Below are 22,536 nucleotides of genomic sequence, written 5' to 3' on the forward strand. Positions count from 1 at the left end.
TTAAACTAATAGTTCAACTAATAGTAACCCCAGATACCTGGACAAGAAACAATTCAGTGGCAGTTGTTATATTACTTATGGCTTGCTAAAAAATTGAAGAGGGTCACATATAGGGTGATTTATGATTTTTGTATGATACACCAGCATGTTATCAATATAAAAACCCTTGTATTACAGCTAACATTGTGCAACTGCTTACAGATCACTGAGCAATACACTCCTTCTTTCTGTTTCTCGCGCTCCTGCTGAATTTTTCCACTCCTTACAGCTCAATCATTTAAACTTCTGCCCTACCACCTTGCAAATGTACAGAAAGGCTACTTCAGGATTTATGCTTTGCTTTGCCTGAGCTTCTCTGCTGTAACTACTTTGGTGACACTGTGTTCTGCTTTCTTCTCTCCCCTTTTGGGTCTTTTCTCTCTATTTCTTGCTCATGCTTCCAGCTGGCGGCTCTTCTCCCAGCACAGCAACAGCTTTTGCTACAGCAGGCCCAGGCCCAGCTCCTTGCCGCCGCTGTCCAGCAGTCCAATGCTGCACATGCAGCCCACGCTGCCCAGGCCGCCGCTGCCGCCAATCAGCAGCAGCAGGCCCAGCAACAGCAGCAGCAATCCAGTCAGGCACAGATCCAGCAGCAAGCCAAACCCGAGCAAAGTCCCGCTCAAGCCCCACCCCCGCTTGCCCTCACGCAGCCAATCCAGCTCACAGCCCAGGTACGACTAATGCAAAAAACAATAATAAATGTGTTAAAATGGTTCTGCTGATTTGTGTCCATGCCTGGAGTCACATCACCTGCGTTACCCTCTTATTCTAGTTGCACAATTCAACATTAAAACAATTATACTTAAACAATTGTACAATTGTACTATTAATTAACTATTTAAACAATTAAAGTTGTAAAATAACTGACAAAGTTTTATGTAAATATTATATATATTAATATGTTTTATAACTATATAAACAACACATTTATACTTGTAGGACATTCAGCAGTTATTACAGCTGCAGCAATTGGTGCTGATGCCAGGTCACCCTCTGCAGTCTCCTGCTCAGTTCCTCTTACCCCAAGCCCAGGCCCAACAGAGCCAGCAAGGTGAGTCCAATCAAATTCCATCTTTTACAAATTTTACAACAACCTAAAATAATCTGTTAATTTATTTATTTAATTTTTGTAATTCACTTTTGTTATTCATTTTTTTTTACAAAATTTTGAAAAGACAAGCAGTTTTGCAAATGATTAAAGATATTAGCATCCCATAGTTTCCAAGACAATAGACAAAAAAAAAATATAAAAATGATATTAAGTATACACAAAAAAAAATCTATATATGCTTACGATTAAAATAAGTAACCTAAAAATGATAATGTTAATAACAACAAAAAGGTGATGGCTTAGTTTAATAAGTCTTAAATCATCTAATCATTAAAGTTGGGCTCTGACCACATCTGCAGTGTGGAGGCCTTTGCACTGTTTATGCTGGAGATGATGATATTTCTAAATAAATAGTGTCCAAAAGGTACAGCAGCCACTGTTTTAGCAGAGCCTCTTTTTTTATATATATTTTTTGCTGCTCTCACACATTTCAGCCAAAGTTTACAGTTTATCCAGATAAATTTGGGTATTAATCAGATTAAATGATGTGTATTTATATTTCTATATCTTATTTCTATATCTTTCTGTTTGTTCTACCCCCCGTTCACCCAGGTCTACTTTCAACACAAAATTTGATTTCACTACCTCAGCAAAGTCCAGGAGCCCTACTGACCACTCCACCCAGACTGAGCATGCAAACACAGGTACTGTATCTCTCAGGAATCACTCTGAAATTTGCTTTGCTTTAGTTCAAGTAACTTGAGGGTGAGTTTCTTTAGTCTGTCTTTTTAATTCTAATTTAATAAAACAGCTGTTTTATTGGGTCATTAGATTACTGTAAAATGGCGTATTGGTTTATATGCAATCCATCACACCTACACGTCACACTCCAGCAAGGACATAGCAGACGTATGTAGCTTAGTATAAAGATGATCTGTGCAGAGACTCAGGAGAACTCGAGCAAAAAGTCCCAAATAAGATAAATGCATTAATTTTCAATGAGCATAGTTTCAATGCATTTGAATTAGGGAGCCTATTGCATCCCAATTTTTTCAACATTAACATTTTAACATAACATTATATTTTTTGGCTTTTATACTTTCAGTAGTTTTGAAAGCAGTACTTTTACACTTTTACTTGAGTAGAAAGCAGCTTGAGTCTACCTAATAGTAAATGAATGAATGTCAATACCGCTGTATTTACAAGTTCTTACATAAAAAAATAAAATACAATTAATGAATGTTATTTTGGACTCCCTACAAAGATAAGCTGTTATTAATTTTCCTTTTTAAATAAAATGTACATTACATTCAGATGAGTTACTGTAAATGTATTTCTGCAGTTAGGACTAAGGTCTGAAACTGCACAAGTTTTCGACATCACAGTGTTTGTATCCATGTGTGCTGCAGCGCCGTCATGACGACAGGCTGTGGTCGTTACAGAGGGAGAAGAGTGTGGAGAGCACAGTGAGCTCTGCCCCCTCGGCAGCTCCGCCAATGAGCTCGGTTACCACAGTGACCCCGCACACTGAGGAGCCCAACGACCTGGAGGAGCTGGAGCAGTTCGCTCGCACTTTCAAACAAAGGAGGATTAAACTGGGCTTCACACAGGTGTGTGTGTGTGTGTGCATGATTGCATTTGTCTAAACCAGTGGTTCTCACACTGTGGTACGGGTTAACTTTATAGATGAACTGAAATCTGTAAAGTTTTCAGCTGCTTTACCTGTTAGAACATGTATGTAATTTACATCTCAGTCCTTCACTCTCAGAATTACAGTTTTATCATTATTGACATCAGTTTAATTGGCCATAGAATAAAACCCTGTGAAACACCACAAGATATGTTTTTTTTAAACCATTAGTCACCAACAGTTCACAACAGTTAGTTTCTGCATTACAGTCAATACCTAAATGAAGTATTAAACACTGTAGTTCACAGCTTGGCAGTCTAAATGCTGTATAAAAATCAATCAACTTACCTAATCATACTAACGTACAGACGTACAGTTGAATTGGCAAAAGATAAGAGTACATGTATATGTGTGGATTATCCATATCACTTGTTGTGTATAAATAAGCATGTGTTCCTGTGAAATGGCCTGTAGCTGCTACTTGTTAGTTTTAGTCAGTTTTTGCTCATTGGTGGTACATTGTCTAAAAACTTTAAGAACCACTGGTCTTAACAAAATCTGAACTTAATTGGAATTGCTAAACTGAATTGTGATGACACTTTGTTAAGATGTGAATTTTACCATAACAGACATGACTAAAATAAGGCCAATACAAAACTACTAGCAATATGTATCTTTAAATACAATAATTTCCTTCTATATCTATTTGAATGTTTCTGAATAAGTAAAACATGATAGTAGTTGTGGTAGTAGTGTTTTCACTATGTAGTAGTAGGGTGAAGTAAGAAATTGAGTGAGTAGTGAATTGGAATTCAATATTATTTGTTTCACCCACCCACTGGTACAGACATAAAAATAGATAAAAAGGAGATTATGAGCAAAAAAACAAGAACTTTAAATGATAAAAAATGATAAATAGTCATTTTTATGTTGACACAAACTAAAAGTGACACCTCCTGTGCCAACCACGGGGCAGGGAGCACTGCATGCATCACTCACATGGAAAAAGTTTTTTTTATTTTTGTCGCTGCTTGCCAATAGAAGCATGTACAAATTACGCTCCCAGCACATTTTTCACTTGGGACTGATGTAAAAAATAAGCACAAAAATGTTCCGTATAGCTAGCCATGCCGTGCTGTGTTGGCAAAGATTGTTTTGCTGCACTCTGTTAAACAAAAAACAGATATAATATTACCTGTAGCAAGACAAGAAAGGAAGGGAGAAAATAAGTTCTAGTAAAAAAAAATCAACCAATATATATTTTTTATTTTAGAGGAAAGCGAGAGAAGTAACAATCCGAGAAGGAGACTTAGAAAAGAAAATTAAACTTTATTATCAATAAAGTGCTGGGATTCATAAATTGCAGTAGAAACCTTGTATGACTTGCGATTAACTTTGAGTAACATTTTTAAGGGCCTTATAAAAATATAAAATACAGAAACAGGAGGAATTTTAAAAACAATGCAATTTGTATTAAGTATTTGCCTTGTTTTATTCCTAGTATTTCAATTAATAGTATATTCTTATATTTTGTGATGTCGATCTTTGAACTTCTGTTTAACTTTGATATAAGTATAATATTAATACTCATAATATCCTGACTATATCATTCATTTATAAATTTAAAAATGAGCCTCAGTATTTTCCATTGTACCGATGCCTACCAAAACACAATAATCAAGGATAGTAATGACTAAATAATGTATTTAATAACTTTATATGATTTATACAAATTGGTTATGGTATTTATTTAAGTTCACATCAGATTTCTCTTGAAGGCACAGTGATTAATAAATTGTTCTAAAAATTCTGTTGAATCCTTGTATCCAGTGAATCCTTGTGGTATTGAAATCTGTATTGTGGGACGGTGTCAAACTGATGGGCAGTTATACATTAGTGATCCTCACATTCATAATTTCTTCTTTTTTTGTATTAGAAATTTAACACACTAGCACTAGGCTTCCTAATTAAACACTGTCAGTGATTGATTCTAATTACTTTGTATTTGCTAATGTGTGTGTTTTATTCACCATATCTGTAGGGTGATGTGGGGATGGCCATGGGAAAGCTGTATGGAAATGATTTCAGTCAAACCACCATCTCTCGATTTGAGGCGCTCAACCTCAGCTTCAAGAACATGTGCAAGCTCAAGCCACTGCTGGAGAAATGGCTGAGTGATGCAGGTGAATGTGCTTGAGTGTGTGTGTGTGTGTGTGTCTGAGGATGTGTGTCTAAGAATTACTCTTTATTTCAACAGCAAGCATACAAAATATGCCATTATAATCAGTGAAGCTGCCTGCATCTCTGTGAGAGATAGTGTTCCAATTTTTCCAAAAACATATTGAGGAGAAATAATTCATTAGGTGGAGAAAAAAGAAATGAATGACCTTATTTTGGATTGTAAGAAGAATTTAATAGAAATAAAGGTGGATTTGCCTGTGTTTGAAAATTTGTTAGCAATAAATATATTTTTGATACATTTTTTTAGATATTGAATTTAAATCCTAAATTTAAATATAAAATGTGTTGCTAAAATATCCTAATATTTTTTATTGAAGATAAAACTTTTTTTTTCTTGTTTATAAATTCACATTCCCAGTCTCAAGCTGTAAGGCAAGAAGAGCCATGAGGACTATGAGCATTATGCAAGAATTGGTATTTCTTGCTCTTGGGCTCCCCCTACAGTCTAGCTGTGGAACTCGTACTTTGAGCCACCTTTAAAGGACATGATTTTCACATGCATTTCTGGACAAGCTGAGATACAGAACATTACAGGGAAAAAGCATGTGGATTGAGGCAATAGAATAATATTAAGTAATTTTAAACAAATATGACAGGAACTATGCAATGATTTACAGTTTTTAAAAGGAGTGTCTGGCCTGTTTTGTTAAATGTACTGCAGTAAGCATTGTTCCAAGCTGACAGGTTTATTACGAGTAGGAGTAGAAGTTAGTGTGCATACGTTAATGAACCTTATGTACATTTTGTAAGTCTGATATTACATTTTAACATCCCAAATACTTACTCTGTGTTTGTGTGTGCATGTGCACAGAAACCATGGCGATAGACAACATGCTGCCCAGCCCCAGCTCCCTGTCTTCTCCGATGCTGGGCTTTGAAGGGTTGCCTGGACGACGCAGGAAGAAACGCACCAGCATTGAGACAAACGTCCGCGTAGCCCTGGAGCGCAACTTCATCATGGTAAGACACTCATTGCTCGAGCCCCCCACCTGTCCGTATCAAACAGAGAAAGCCTACTGCAGGAGTAAATTCTTAAAGCACATTTGAGGCTAATAATGGTTGTCATAACTTTAATGGAAAATTATGTAGAGGTTTGATTTTTTCAAGACAAATTCATTTTTGACATCCTTGTGAACGCTGAACAATACATGTTTTATTGCACAGTCAGACCCTTCGCTGATAGGCTGCTTGTATTGTAATCCGTACAGAACCAGAAACCAACCTCAGAGGAGATCCTTCTGATGGCTGAGCAGCTCAACATGGAGAAGGAGGTGATCCGCGTCTGGTTCTGCAACCGCCGTCAGAAAGAGAAACGCATCAACCCCTCCAGCGCCACCCCTCCCCTGCCCAGCCAGCCCCCCCCTGCGACGCACAAACCCCCCTGCTACAGCCCACAGATGGTACGACCCACCCACACCCCTCTCTCACCTCCCCACCCCTCCCTCACTTCATGTTCCTTCCCAGCTTTTCCTTCCATGGCTTGCTCCACTTGTATTTTTACCAGGCAATTCATTTGACCCCAGTGTTGGAGGAACATGTGCCTCTCTGGTGCTAGCTGTGTTTTATTATTGTTAAAAACATATATTTATATAAATTATTCATCAACAGTAGAACATATTATAATTATAATTGAATTAATTAGAGTTTTCAGATATCTGAATAATTTGAATTAATACATTCAATTCATATATTTTCTGATATTTTTCATGAAAATGAAGTTACTTGATAACTTACATACATTTAACCTGAACCTTTATACTGCAATAGATAACACACATAGCACCAGTGCTTATGTTTATGCTTATGTCAATGAAACATAACCCAATTACTATGCAAAAAGATACAATAGTTATAAACCAACTGTTAACCAGACAAGTGTAAAGTACTAGAGACCCAAACTTGAGTAGAAGTACTTGTGCTCGACTAAAAAAAAAATTGAGTAGAAGTGGAAGTGTTCTTTAAGCTTCACATTTAAGTGGAAGTACTAAAGTTTTAACATTTTTGTACTTAAGTATTGCGAGTAGTTTATTATAAAATGTAGTACTGAAGTACTACTAAAAAGTAAAAGTACAGTACTGTGTTATGTACTTATTACAGAAAGCAATGAGAAGTTAGCAGGGCAAAAGGCAGAATAGGAGCAGCGTAGAGGTGGGCGATATGGTCCTAAAATAAGATCACAATATTTTGTGGTTTTTTTTGCGATACATTATTCCATTACGATATCAAAACACTGAAGTAAAAAAAAAAAGATTTCAATAATACACTACTGCAACAAAACAAATTTCAATTTTATTATTGCATACAAAATTATATGCCACACCCCTAACTGTGATATTAAAAATAATGCACTTCATATATAGGATTAAAGTAAAATAAATGATACTGGACAGATATAATCTGTATAATCTGCGGAAATGAGAACAGTGTGAATTTTTCTTTTTCTAAAAACAGCAAAAAAAGTTGTACCCTGATGTGATAAATAGGGGTGTGTGATGTGGCACGATATTTCAGGGTATAATATTGTTTACAATATAAAAATATTTTGGTGATATTATTGCGTACGATACGATATGGCACACCCCTAGGGCAGCATGGTCTTTTTATAGGAACAGCATGGTCGCATGATTCACACAATGATGGGGAGCTTCATCAAACCTGGTGACAGTGCAGAGCATCTATACCGCTCTGATACAACAGTGATTATTTGAACATTTTAGCTATAACTGAAACAAATAATGATGCAGCACATACAAATTTTTGCAGATTAAAAGTATTAAACTCATTGTAAATTTGCAGTGAAGTAAAATTGGAAGTAGAAGGACAAAAATACTCCAGTAGATACAGTTACAGCATTTTAGTACATAAGTACAGTAGTGAAGAAGTTATACCTTGTTACTGTACATCTCTGCTGTTCACACATGTGCACGCACACACACACACAGTTTTTAGGAAACATTCCAGTAAAAAAAACAAAAAACAAGTAACTTCTTTTTATTTTGTAAAGTGAGACTGCAAGGAAAGGCTTTTGCCCTTTGATCCATGTTTTTTTATAGGTACAGTGAAACCTATAATGTAGCAGCAAGTGGAGGAAAGCACTTTAGAGTTTTAGGAAGATTTGAGAGGGGAAAGGACCTGCCCTCAGTGACAGGGCTGTAAAATGGATAAGAGGCTAAAATGATGCTTGCAAAGACTTCACCTGCCACAAAAGAATGCTGGACCTAATAAAATACACTCACAAATAGTGCAGGGAAGACTTAGCACGCTCGTTCTGTAAGCGACTACTCTTCCATCTATATGTTTGAGCTGTCAATATTAACCCCTTAAAGCATGCAGTTAATCTGGAAACTGTGATGAATTCATTTTCTTTTAATGAAAATGTGACAAAATTGACAAGAGCCTGGTGATGCAATAGCAGTTTTATTTAGTGATTATTTAGTATTTTAGCACAGCAACTCTTACTGTGGAGTTCAGAAGATACATTAGCTTTTATTTATGCTGAAGTTTATGCTCTCTTTTTCTCTTTCTCTCTCTCACACACACACACACACACACACTTTTGTGTGATCATGACCACAGAAACACACTCACACAGCTGATGGCACGTTTATTTTGTCTTTTTAAGCTGTTGAAGGTGTGGAATATGGAGCTACACTAGTGTTTATTTTCTCCATTTATACTCTGAGTTAAACTTAGTAAGTCAGAAGAACACTACAATATGTTAGTTTAAAAAGCATCAAATATACCCTAAGATATTATAATAAAGTAATACATTTTTTTTTTACAAAGTTTCCCTTTTCCCAGTTTTTATTAGTCTCAGCATTTAAATAAAATCATGATTTTATCCATGATTTAATCATAAAATATTGTTGAGATTAATACACTTATTTTTTAAGGGATTTGGAATTTAAAAAAAAAACAATGCACAGTGTTTCTAACACTGATTCTTTTATTTCCATTTAAACACACATCATCAAAAGCTTAGCCTTAAGGAAGAAAATGTGTGAGTAATCTTAATTAATCACAGAATTCTACTATTTTTAAATAGATTTACACTACTATATATAATCCACAATGCTTCCTTTTCTATTGCTAAAACATCCGTGAGGCATCTTTATATTGATAAAGTAGGTTAAATCCATTTGTTAAATTCTGTGAGAAGTTTCTATAGAAGCTACACAATGATGATTAGAAGTAGTGTGTTCCTCTGATCATAAGGGGTCATTTGATTAGTGTCATGTGTGTGCCTGTGCTGTTTTAAAGCATCACCACTGATATATTCCAAAGCATGCCTAAGCTATAAAAGGACTTTAGACTTCAGACTAACTTACTGCACATCTCTCTCTCTCTCTCTCTCTCTCTTTCTCTTCATCCCTTCCCAGATGTCCGCTCAGGGACTTGCTCAGGCTGCCACCAGCCTCAGTGCTACAGGTAAGAGCCTGATCCCTCTCTGTCTCTCTGAATAATTAAAGGAATTGAACAATTCTTAGACTGTTTTGAAGGCTTCAGTCGGTGATGGCAATGGAGAGGATTCTTAAAGCTGATTTTTTTTTGTTGTCATAACAAAAAAGTAAAAACGACACCTTTTCTCAATCAAGAAATCTCTTAAATAGGTTTACTCTTATAATATTGGGGCAGTTTGTGCAAGTGGTACTTCTGGGTGCATGTATGTTGCGTTCCATTGGTTCAGACCTGCAGCTAATCATCTATGATTCTGTTTGATGTCTCTGTAGCTGTTAGTCCCACCCCCTCTGTGGCTTGCCCTCCTAACCCTACTGGCCATGCAGCAATGAGCTCTGCCCCATCTTCAGTGACTCCGCCTCCCCTCAGCACAGCAAGTCCTGCTCCACCCAGTTTGAGCAGCCCTGGTCTCAGCACAGGGTAAGCACATGGCTCTCTCTCTCTCCGTTTTTTTGGCACACACAGACACACACACACTTGTTTGCTGCCTACTTACTTTTTCTTGCCAGATCTGCATCTTCAGAGAGGGATGGTGTTGAGGAGTTGCTTGATTTATACATTCCCTTTATGTATGAAGCGAACAGGTCCATTTTAAACAATGTAACAGCCACTGCCCACGTACTTCTATGCAACACTTAACTTTGGCATTGATGTAAAGCAACGCAACACAGATCAGGACAGATCAGAGTCAAATAAGTCCCAAAATTTATTTATTGCCAGTTTCTTTTACATTATCTCTATATGGCTGGAATCATCATTTGCTCTATTACTAATTCTATTGTCTAGACTGTCCCCATGATTTCCCATGAACAGAAGGCTCTGTATGTATCCATATTTAGTGTAAAGCATAAATGAGCCATACGACTATAATCAATTTTTACATTCAAAGTCAACAAACATGACAGATGTACAGTGGCTTGCAAAAATATTAATACCTCTTGAACTTTATCCACATTTAACAGCACAATTTTAAATGTATTTTATTGAGATTTTAATTGATAGACTAACACAAAGAAGCAAATAATTGTAAGGTGAAACAAAAATGATACATAGATTTTAAAAAATCTGAAAAGTGTGACATGCAAAAGTATTCAGCCCTATATCAATACTAAATAGAGACGCTGTACTTAAAAAAAAAAGTTGCATCTGACCACAACACCTTCTTCTTCTGCCCACTACATGGCTTGTGGAAAACTGCAAACAGCACTTCTTATATTTAAACAGGTGTATTTATACTGAGACTAAATAAATTATGTACACCTGGACTCTGTTGCATCGGGTTTTATTTAGGAGTTTTAAAGGAGTAAAGGAGGCAAAATACTTTTGCACGTCACAATTTTCAGGTTTTTATTTGATTCAAATTTAGATAACCATGTATAATTTTTGCTCCACTTCATAATTATGTGCTTCTTTGTGTCGGTCTATCACTTAAATATGTATCTCAATAAATACGTTTAAGTTTGTGGTGGTAAAGTGAGAAAATGTGAAAATGTTCAGGGGGAATGAATATTTTTGGAAGTATATGTCGGTGATTCGCTGGTGTTTGCACTTAATTTAAATATGTAAAACAAGGCTTCACAGAATCATAGGATTTGGTAAAATATTTAAAATTAAAATATAAAATGGCAATATGGACCATCCTCATTATTTATATCTGAAGGTCAGTTTACTTCTTAAGCAGTTGAGCTAAATTCCACTTTTGGAGTTTGTCTGTGCCACATTATTTTTCTCAAAGATCAGTTTGTTTATAATTTCTTTCTCTTTGCCTCTGTAATTACTGGGGACGTTTTCTAAAACTGTGCTCCCCAGGCAACACAGCTGCATAGGAATATACTATTCAGTATCAGAATTTATTTAGTAGATAAGTAACATTCCACAGCCTATTAGCATTGTGTTCTGGCAGTCAGGGAATGTCGCTCCCCAAATTTGGCTTAGACCTGTGAAGTGTTGAGTAACGCTGAATTGATGACTGACCGGTGAAAGGCATTCATCTCTCTGGAATGTGCGGCCAGACGTGCGTGCTTTCTTGCTCTTTTCTTGCTACTTCTTTTTCCTGCAGATGAATGTATGCTCACACAATCGTGTACACGCTCACTGTTGTGGTGTACACTTTTGAGATGCCTCTAAAAATCCTCGCTTCTTCCCGCATGTGTGAATGTGTGTGCATATGTATGTATATGTGTGTGTGTATAAATGGGACCATACACATTACAGGAACACAATGATGGGTGTAAGCACAGGCATGAACCAGGCTCTCATCAGCAGCAACCCCCTGGCTACCATGCAAGGTTTGTGATCAAGGGAGCTGGAAGCAAGAAAGGGAGAAAGAGAAAAGAGGCAAACAGAGTAAAAATAGTGAATTGTATGAACAAATGAAATAGAAAGCTAGTGAAGCAAGAGAACACGTGTAGCTTTTAGATTCCACTAGCAATATACACCAACCGGCCATAACATTAGCACCACTGATAGGTGAAAAACCTTGATGGGATATATTTAAACCCCCTGATTTTAGCTGACTCCGCTCTCAGCTCAAATCTGAAAAATTCAAAAAAATAAATAAATAAGTAAAATAGGATGAGTAATTTAGATGGGGCACTAGATGATGTATGGGTTTAGAAGCAGGGCAGGAGGGAGACCTGATTGGGCTGAGCTGCAGCAGCAGCAGTGTGCCTCTGATAGCAGTGAGGTGTAGATGGTTGGACGTCACCAGGGGGGCAGTATTTTGATTGACTGATTTGCATATTGTGAGTGTCAACGTAACAGGACACGGACACATCATCATTGCTTTTAGTAGAGTTGAACCTGAGAGGGTGCTGTAAAAGGCTGAAATGGCCGCAATACAAGCGTTTTTTAATTTTTTTTTTTTAAATAAAAAATTAAAGCAGGACTGCTAGGTTTCAAAACTTTAAAGAAACACATTTCAGCTATTAATGAAAAAAAAATGGAATTAAAAATGGGCAAGCATAAGTATCAGAGTGGTCTGAGTGCCACTGATGCTGTCCATGGATGCCCCCCCTCACAATTTACATATTGTAAAGAATCTACTGCTAACATATTGGTGCTAGAGATCTTTTAGAGTCCATACCTTAAATGTATTATGGGGCTAATGTTATGGCTGATCAGTGTATTAATATGTATTGAAAGAAATGGTTTGGAGGAAAGTGTTTTACATTACCAGACAGAATTATTGTATTTGGTGTCATGCACATATAAGGAACTCTAAGAACCCTAAGCTAGAATAACCTATGGGGGAAAAGAAAGGATATTTTTCCATAAAAGTTGTCATCAGAGGAAAGCATGAGGTGCTGTAAGATTTTCCAGGAAAACACAGCACTGACTTTGGACAAGATAAGAACACAGTAAACCTCCAGCAAAACACCAGAAGATGACATGACTCTCCAAACCATTACTGACCATCAGTAAATTTGAGTCATGTCATCTGCTGGTGTTGGTCCACTGTGTTGTATCAAGTCCAAAGTCAGTGCAGTGTTTTCCTGGAAAATCTTACAGCACATTATACTAAAAAAATGTCTTAGATATAGGGTTCCTTATTTGAGCATGACATATATTATTTTATAAGAACATGTTCTCAGTGTTTGTAACTGTAACTACTTGTCTAAACTTCTAAAACAATGTGATAGATTAAACATATTTTGATCCCTTCATAACCTTTTCAAAAACCATGCAATGCAATTTATTTTTAGTGAAACACTGTTTTAGGGTATTTAGGGCTTTTTAATCTTGAAAATAGAAGGAATTTACTGTCTTTCACACATCCTTTCCTCACATCCTTTTCACTAGGCTGATCCCACTGAGTGCATGTATTTGTGTGTCACCTAAGCCCATCGTTACATGTCTTTCATTCTAATGCTCTGTCATTTCTAATACTCTCTCATTTCTATTTCCTTGTGCAATTTTACTCTTTGATTTTGATGATTTGCTTCATGTCCCGTCCTTTCTTCTCGTCTTACAGCTCTGGCTGCCAGTGGTGGCCAAATGCCCATTACAGCTCTTGACGGCAGTGGTCAGATGTTCCTTGGCGGAGCTGGAGGTCCAGGGGGCGGACTGCGCCCCTCCCTCTTCCTTAACCGCCACACCCTGTTGCCCATGGCAGCAGGTGCCAGCATGGGCTTGGTCAGCGCTGCCAGAGTGTCTCCACCACCCAGCATGAGCCGCATGAGCCCTGACTCGTGCTCCGCCTCTCCCTGCTCAAGCCCCGCCTCCTTCTGTTCTTTCAGCGAAGCCTCGCCCCCGCCTCTGGGCGGGGCCATGGCCGAGTGACGGCCACTGCGACCTATATCGGCTTGCTCAAGAGGGAGGAGTCAGTCAGTGGAGCAGTCGGAACACCAAAAACAAAAACCTCGCCTTTTCAACCAAAGCCATCTCTCACTCCCTCCATCACTCTCCTTCACTCCCTCTCTCACAGAGTCTTTTAATGCCAAAAATACACAGACTGTACGAGGGAGGGGTGTGCGGGAGAACGGGGGAGGAGGAGAGAACAGGAGAACGGGGGATGTTGAAACCAAAAAATAAATTGATCTGTCTATTCATTTGGAGAGGTGACATCGCAGAGTTTCTTTGTTGGCCATTAACGATACTGTATATGTACTCCTTTCTAATCGAAGAAGAGACTTAAAGAAATGGATAAACCTGAGGGCAGGGATGAGAGCCAAAAAAAATGACTGTGTTGTGAAAAAAACGGGTGGCAGAGAAAAGGAACGAAAGAAGGACAAATTGACTTAGTGTCAATGGATGGAATGGAAAAGTTGAAACCAAAAAATAAACAAATAAGACGCAAGCGAAAAGAAAAGAGACTCATGAAGACAAACAATGACAAAAATGCCAAAATTGCCAAAACCAAAATACCAAAAACCGAAACCAAAAAATCGGAGAGAAAAGCTTTACCTTAAAAGACTTTTTAAACCTGACCCGTCCAGGATCAGATCATCAACTTCACAAAACAGCACCAAAAATATTCCTCATTGTTGAGAGTTCAGTTCACTATCTGTAGTTCTTCACTGATTCTGCACACTGCTTTACATTCACCTTCTCATTTTGTACTTTTTTCAACATCTTTTTTGACTTTTCTGTATATTTACATCTTTCTTAATCTACCTCTGCTGTCAGTCCACCAGATTTATTCCACTCCATTTCAGATGACCAGTATTCTGGATACTTTCAACCAGTTACAGCTCTATCTTTCTTTTTATTATCATCATCATTTCCAGTCATATAGTGCACTGGAAAGTGCATTATACTCTAGGCTAACATTAGATTTGTGCTCAAAAAAGAGTGATGATAATATGTTTGAGACACATTTCTTCCCAAACCTTCATCCCACCATCACTTCATCATTCATTTCATTATTCATACTGTCATTCTATAACTCAGACTTGTTCTCTTGGATACCAAAGCGTTTGTCTGACCTTTTAGCACTGGCTAAGAAGCATTCAGACAAGACCTCAGACATGTCAAAAAAACAAAACACAAACAGATGAAGAAATGAAAAGGAAATTATACTACTGAAAAAAAAAGCAACGCTGTCCCCCCACCCCGAGCCCCCAACCCCCTGCCCTCCAGCCGCTCTCTATCCCTCTCCTGTGCCTCGGAAAAGAGCAGATCAAAGGCCCAAATCAAGGAGGAGGAGGAGAAGAGGAAGCGAAACGAACCGACAAAACAAGAGTAGAGAGCAGTGGATGAAGAGGCAAGAAGAGACGCACGGGATGTGCAGGGGAAATTTTACAAGCGTAAGCTGGACGGGGAGCCTCCAAACCGGGAAGCAGAATGTTGCTGTTGTTGATGATTTCCTTTTTCGTTTTTTCTTTTCTTTTTTTTTTCCTATTCCAACACAAAGATCAAACCAAAAATGAACGTAAGCAAGCAAAACCAATGAAGGACTGAATGAACCAAGAAAGGAACCCAAAAACCAAATATAAGGAGTGGACAAATTGGAGGTGGACAAGGAGGAAGGCTTTTAGTAAAGAGAAGTGGGCCAGCGCCTGTTTGTCGTAGACTGACCAAGCTGTGATTGGCAGTCCGAAAGTTCAAAGTGTTGACTGACAGATGAGCTCTGTGCCCGCTCCTCCTTCCCTCCTGTTCTTCACGATGTATGGCCTCGATTCGTTCACTCTCTTTTTTCCTGGGCGGAGGAATATTTATTGACCTCACTGAACTGAACTTTGAAATATATATATATACATATATATTTTGTTTTATTGCTTTTTTTTCCTCGGTCTGTCTGTTGATGCTGTATGACCTTGTCTCATTCTTTCTATATTTGGGATGGGGTAATGTATTGCCTATTTTCATATTTTGTCCGTTTTATTGTTTCGATCTTGTTGTGGGGGAGTTTCTCATCAGGTGGTTTGAAATAATACTGTGAAAATGTAGCTTCCAAGTTTTTCTTTGAACAAGAATGTTGTGAAAAAAAATAAGCCAAAACTGAAAAACCAAAATCTTTTTTTTGTTTTTTGGACACACAAACAAACCAAATAGCAACCAAACCAATGCACAATGAGTGAAGGGAGACAGTTAAGTAACTGTATTGGTGCTTTATGGAGAGATATAGAATGATAGTGAGAGATAGAATGAGAGCTGAACATGTGAGCTGACTCTAACCAGAGAAACTCTTGTTGAGTGTGGGTGTGTGTGAGTGAGTGCGTGCGTGTGTGCATGCATGTGTGCGTGTGTGTGTGTGCGTTTCAGTTTACGCAAGGAAGCTATTCTCCAGCATGTAAACCAAACCGAAAATAACCAGTTAGCCTACACACCTTCTGTCCAGTGTGTCACCAAAAACAGTGTTTTTACTGTGTGATCTTGCTCAGAGATGTACAAGAACACAGACACACAGAAACCAATGAGATAACTAGTGGGAGGGGGGAGGGAATGGGTTTCAAATCAACTGCGAAACCAGTTGACATACACTTCTAGAGGGAATGTACCTGTTAGTGCTTCGATAGATTTTTGTAGGAAAAAAAGATCTATGTTCTACTGCTTACTTATTGCTAATGTAAAAAAGGCTGTGATAAAAAAAAAACGTCCTTATGAAATGTTGATGATGATGATGATGATGATGATGATGATGACTTTAGACCAAAAGCTTTAAACTGTCTCTCTTTGGATTTTCCTTTTCATTCAGAGATTTGTATTTATTGTTAAGGGGAGCGGGGGGGAGTTGTTTTGCGATGGTTTGTTAGATGATTTGTATGTTAGCGACTCTCATCTTTATTTATTGGCTTATTTATGTATTTATGATGTTTTTTAATTTATCGATTTGGTCTTTTTTAAGCTTTGTAAACAAACTGGGAAGATGTGGGGTGACTTTCTAGGGGGACAAGTATTGTCATCGTTGAGATTAACGCAAAATATAATGAATGCCAATCTTTTTAAAACCAAACCAAACTAGAAACCAAAATGGACTGTTTTCTTGGTTGGGCCCAAGATTTTGCTTGTTGCCAGATTTAATGCCAAATAAACCAAAGGGTCATGTGTTGCCTTCAAGTTGTGTCCGAAATAACGTATTTACGAGTGGGGAAACTTAAAATTTAGCAATATTTAAACACTGCAGTCTGTTTTTTGGATTGTTTACGCTCATCTACACATAGTATAGTATGTGCAACTGATATTTCTATTGGATACAAATATCATCCATCTAATGCTTATACTTTGCTTCTTGTTTGAAAAACAGAAGTTAACAAAAAAGTCTTTCTGTTTAAAAAACACTTAATTAGAAATTATATTGTTCTCTAAAATCGTATGTACAAAATTCTTGAAGGCAACAAAAGAACAAATATCCAATAATAAAAAAATCTGGTGCATAAAAAAATCTTTGCTTGTTGACCCTCTATTTAACCCGTTGCCAAAGGCATGGCCCAACCTCCATACCCTAGATCCAATTCATTCCTTTTCCCTCAGTCCTTATTTTGGATGAGTTGGCTAAGAGAGAGAGAGATACACTGCATATACCTCATGTTTGATTAGAAATGCCAAATAGATGAAAACAAAAGCTTTAACTTTTTTGAAAAAGGTGAACAGAGGAGACGTTGCTCAGGAGAGGGTTTGATTAGCTTCATTTGCGTGAGTAAAAGGGTTCACAAACTCCCCCCCTCCCAATTATACAGCACTATTTCTGGCCTACAAGCCCGATGCGTCCAGAAACTCAACACGCTTTAATACACTGAAACCTAATACATTGAACGGTGGCTGTTCCTTTTCCCTTTTTTTTCTTCTTTGTTTTACACAGTGTGCGTGTGTATGTATCTGTATGTTTGTGCATGTACTGTATGTGTATGTAAAGTTGTGGTGGGTCCTCAGGTGAGAACCTAGTAGAGCGATACCAAAGTTAAATGCCTGAGGGCTGCTATAGACATACGTGCACGCTCCTGAATGCATACGCAAACTTTTTATACAGACGTCAGTAGCTTTACTAAACTATCAGGAACAGCCACTGCATCTGTATTGCCTTGATTTGTCATGTTAGCTTATTTTTTTCCTTGATATGAGCCAAACAGACCTGACAGTGACATGTACCTGCAGCTAGAGATGTGTCATGATGTGCCCTGTTCTGTATTAGTGGATTCTTACATCCATCAGAAAAGCCTTATGCTGCCAAATTTCTTCATTGGCCAAGTTACAGTATTACATTTCTGTGTATTAGTTGAGTATCACTGGGATATTTAGGCTGATGGGGATGTTTAATTCAAGTGTTGAATTGCGAACAAAATAGATTAGAATTTACTGACCACCTTAACAAACCATGTTTGTTAAAAACACACATACAAACATTTTTAAATGATGTGCCAATACATCTGAATGCAAAATTTACATTTAAAAGGACTACGCACCCTTCCCCACTTTTTTCCCTTTTGTATAAGTAGATACCATTTGAATTATTTTCTTCTTTTTTATTTACCTTCTTTTTTTGTTTGAACAAAACAGCTTTAATCCAAAGGTAATTTGATGAGGGCAGCAAAGGAAGATTTTACTTTTTATGATAAAAAAAAAACCTCAACAGTGAAAACCAAAGAGTTCCACCGTAAACCTTTCTCTTTACACGTTTTTATGAAACATGCAGAAGCTTTTGTTTTTCTTTCTCCTCATATCTCAGAAAAATGTCCTCACAGAATATGCTGACGTTGGTAGATGATAACGACTCTTATGATGGTCACTTTTTGACTCTGTATTTCTGTATATGCTAGGATCCTTTTTCCCTCTCTTTGTCTGTGTGTTCTCCTGCTCTTACCTCAGAAGCTCTTCATGGAGTTTGTAACCCGTTTTGGATTTTGTTCAGAAACTGTTGAACTGTCCCTTACTCATCGCTCTCTGTGTGCCTGTTGTTTGGGGTGGGAACGGAGAGGGGAGGGTGTGGGTGAACCAACCAATATGTGTTAGGATTAAAGTGCGACTTTAGACCAAAAAAGTGTCCGAGTCTGATTTGTTTTTTTTTTTCTTCCTCTTTCGTCTTTGTGAAGGACGACTGGGAAAACCTGTCTACATTAAAGCTGTGTGTGCAAGTGTGTGTGTGTGTGTGTGTGTGAAGCTAGAGCTAGAGAATATACAAATGCTCAAGGGAGTCAGTGCTTTGTTTTTTGTTTGTTTAAAGTGAAGCCAATATTTCCCAGTTGTTAGAACATACAGTTAGGACATTATTACCTAAAATTCTGTAAGTATTGAAAAAATATACACATTTATTTCAACATAAATACAATATACAAGGTAGAGTCTTCACTTCACAGCCTCAATCACTTTACCCATTAGTACTGCAAAAGTCTTTAAAATAATTTACAGTTAAAGGGGCACTAAACCTCCTGATTTTTGCTGACCCCACCTCAGCTCAAATTTCAAAAATGCCAAAAATAATGGGAGGGCAGTTTGGGAGGGGTACTGGGTGATGTATGGGTTTAGAGGCAGGATAGGAGGGAGAGCTGATTGGCTGAGTATGCCTCTGATTGTGAAGAGACACCGGTAGCTGCAAGTCAGCAGGGGGATGCTATTATTGATTGAATGATCTGCAAAGTACACAGACACATCATCGTTGCCTATAGCACAGTTGAACCTGATAGGGTGCTGCAGAGGTGCAATAAAAACATTTTTTAAATGTTAGGAATTTTTAATGAATATTTTAAGCAGGACTGGTATTTTTTTTATTTACTTCAAATGAGCACGTCAGATATAAATGGAAAACATATGGTTTAGTGAGTCTTTAAAGACTGTCAAAGGTGTGTAAAGACCAAACGCAAGTAAAAAAAATGTTTCAGAGAAGCAATTATCCAAACTGGAGTTAAGATACCTTTTCCGAACACAATTTTAGCTAAAAACTCTACAAAGAACTCACCAATTACTGAATCCATACTCATATCTAATACCTAATATTGTACAACCTCAAAAAGCAGAGATTCCTATGTTTAATTTTTACTTCACTGCCGACATTATGAAGATGAGATGAGGTGAGTATCTTACCAATTTGTTTATATACATCCATTCCTGCATTTCAAACAGGTAAATGTCTAATCATAGAGCAAAGCAAAACATGAAGCAAAGATGGGCAGAAGATTTGCAATTGTCAACAAATGTGCGAAAATGATAGAACTTTTCTAAAACAACTTGCTCAAAGAAAGATTCGAAAGGATTAGCATTTTTTCTTTCTCTACAGTGCATAATATATTTAACCATTCAAAGAATCAGGAGGAATTTCAGTGTGCAAAGGGAGGGAGCAGAATCCTAAGCTGAACCTCTGTGATTTTCGATGCCTCAGACGACACTTAATTAAAACAATATTTTAATAAAAGCTGATAAAACCACATGGGCAAGGGATTAAGCACTACAATTAGGTTTACATTCACACAATGCTGCTTAAAACTTTACTGTGCAAAACAGAAGCCTTATGTTAAACATGTCCAGAAGTGGCGTTGATGTTTGTGGGATGAGAGGCATCTGGATGGACCATCACGCAGTGGAAACATGTATTTTATCAGATTAGTCAGTATTCCAGATCCTTCTTTTTTTAGAATAAAGAAATAGATTTTACAGCACATTCCCTCAGCCCATCCTGCAGCCTGTTGGATATTGCACTCACCATAAAGAGGAAGACCCAAGATATTATAGAGAGCTATGTGCCAGAACAAAATACTATTGAGTAATGACAAAATACAGTAATTACTCCGAGGCTTTTTGGCATGTTATGAGTTCTAAATTGTGTCAAATGCTCAAAAGCCAAAGGTGTAATTTCTGGTTTGGCAGGAAACGGTCAGTGTACTGCTATAAAAGCCTGTAACTGGAAAGGCTTGTCAGGAAATGGCAATATACTTGAGGAAATTTCTAAGCAACTGAAACTGTCACAGGATGTTGTCTAAAGGCTTACTGAGACAAACATCAGCCTTTGTCAAATGTTTTTCACCATATAAAGGGTGGTGATGAAATGAATGAGTGAAGGCCAACAACCACTTTAAAAGACAGAATTCAGGACGTTGAGACAAGACCAAAGCTCAGTATCATTAAAAACACTCTCCATACTACCAGAATGTAAGGGAAAGTGGCCATAACGCACTATATACTCATCACACACGCTGCATAGGAGCAGCAAATGAATTAATTAAACTGACCTGCTTATTCGCACTGTGAAAGTGTGTGAGCAGGTCATTTATGGGACCAGCAGGAATCTACCAAAGATCCCCAAGGTGAAGAAGGAGGTAGCGGCGAACATCTGATGTAGAATAATGCTATAGAATGTAGAATATAATGATGCTGATGTAGAATAATGTTATTTTATATAGTATTCTGTTTATTGTTTATGAAAAGGTTTACATAGATGCCACGAGGCACAAGCTATGGGTTTGTGCGCTGCTGCGTGTCCATGTGTGTGTAACAAGTGGGGTGTAAGTTTGTTGGTTATGCACCTGTGTTGACAATTCACTGCCAAGACAGCAATGAATGTCTACTGTTGACGTCTGTCTTTATTTGTTTTCAGTCAGTGGTGCACAAGTACTTTCCATTGCCAAGATATTAATACACCAGAAATGTACCTGAACAATCCTCACTTACAGACCCATCAGCTTAAATATATTCACAAGCACCATTGCTATTAAAACAATGCAGGTTTAATGCATGAAAATAGGCCATTGGATATTTAGAGGTTGTAACGGCTCTACATAAAGCTTCACAGCACCACTGTACACATAGCTACCTAAACCAAAGTAAAAAGTGAACACATACTAAGTTTTATACTGTCTAGAACTGGTTGTAATTTCTTCAAATACATTTTGAAATTTTTTAACTCCATTCCACCTTAAAAGTATAGTAGTTTTATCCAAAGTTCAATTTTCTGTTCCACTTTAATTCACGCTATTTCCTCCATACCACAGCTGCTATATTCACACAATCACATTATTTCCACCTTACATACTACCACTATATTCACACAATCACACTATTTCCACCTTAAATACTGCTGCTATATTCCCAAAACACTATTTGCACCTTAAATACTGCCATTAACTTATATTCACACAATCACGCTATTTCCACCTTAAATACTGCTGCTATATTCCCAAAACACTATTTGCACCTTAAATACTGCCATTAACTTATATTCACACAATCACATTATTTCCACCTTACATACTACCACTATATTCACACAATCACATTATTTCCACCTTACATACTACCACTATATTCACACAATCACATTATTTCCACCTTACATACTACCACTATATTCACACAATCACACTATTTCCACCTTAAATACTGCTGCTATATTCCCAAAACACTATTTGCACCTTAAATACTGCCATTAACTTATATTCACACAATCACGCTATTTCCACCTTAAAAACTGCCGATATATTCACACAATCACGCTAGTTCTACCTTAAATACTGCCGCTATATTCACACAATAACACTATTTCCACCTTAAATACTGCTGCTATAATCACACTTTAACTCTATGTCCATCTTAAATACTGCCGCTATATTCACACAATAACACCATTTCCACCTTAAATACTGCCGCTATATTCACACAATCACGCTAGTTCTACCTTAAATACTGCCGCTATATTCACACAATAACACTATTTCCACCTTAAATACTGCTGCTATAATCACACTTTAAC

At 37.4% G+C, this 22,536-nt stretch overlaps 1 protein-coding gene across 2 annotated transcripts in view; it reads left to right on the forward strand.

The window, feature by feature from the left end:
* Positions 1–15,622, forward strand: part of LOC103030895 (POU domain, class 2, transcription factor 2) — a 59,923-nt gene extending 44,301 nt beyond the window's left edge. The window contains exons 6-16 of one of the 2 annotated variants that reach the window (XM_007253095.4): positions 444–710; positions 979–1,090; positions 1,703–1,794; positions 2,500–2,700; positions 4,762–4,903; positions 5,773–5,921; positions 6,170–6,361; positions 9,341–9,389; positions 9,692–9,839; positions 11,634–11,707; positions 13,393–15,622. In XM_007253095.4, the coding sequence (XP_007253157.3) occupies positions 444–710; positions 979–1,090; positions 1,703–1,794; positions 2,500–2,700; positions 4,762–4,903; positions 5,773–5,921; positions 6,170–6,361; positions 9,341–9,389; positions 9,692–9,839; positions 11,634–11,707; positions 13,393–13,700 (1,734 nt within the window). In that variant the 3' untranslated portion in view covers positions 13,701–15,622. The remainder of the gene's footprint in view (positions 1–443; positions 711–978; positions 1,091–1,702; positions 1,795–2,499; positions 2,701–4,761; positions 4,904–5,772; positions 5,922–6,169; positions 6,362–9,340; positions 9,390–9,691; positions 9,840–11,633; positions 11,708–13,392) is intronic. The other variant, XM_022682993.2, reaches the window with a different exon arrangement.
* The last annotated feature ends 6,914 nt before the right edge of the window (positions 15,623–22,536 follow it).

The sequence above is a fragment of the Astyanax mexicanus genome, chromosome 3 (genome assembly GCF_023375975.1).
Source record: "Astyanax mexicanus isolate ESR-SI-001 chromosome 3, AstMex3_surface, whole genome shotgun sequence".
NCBI lineage: Eukaryota > Metazoa > Chordata > Actinopteri > Characiformes > Acestrorhamphidae > Astyanax > Astyanax mexicanus.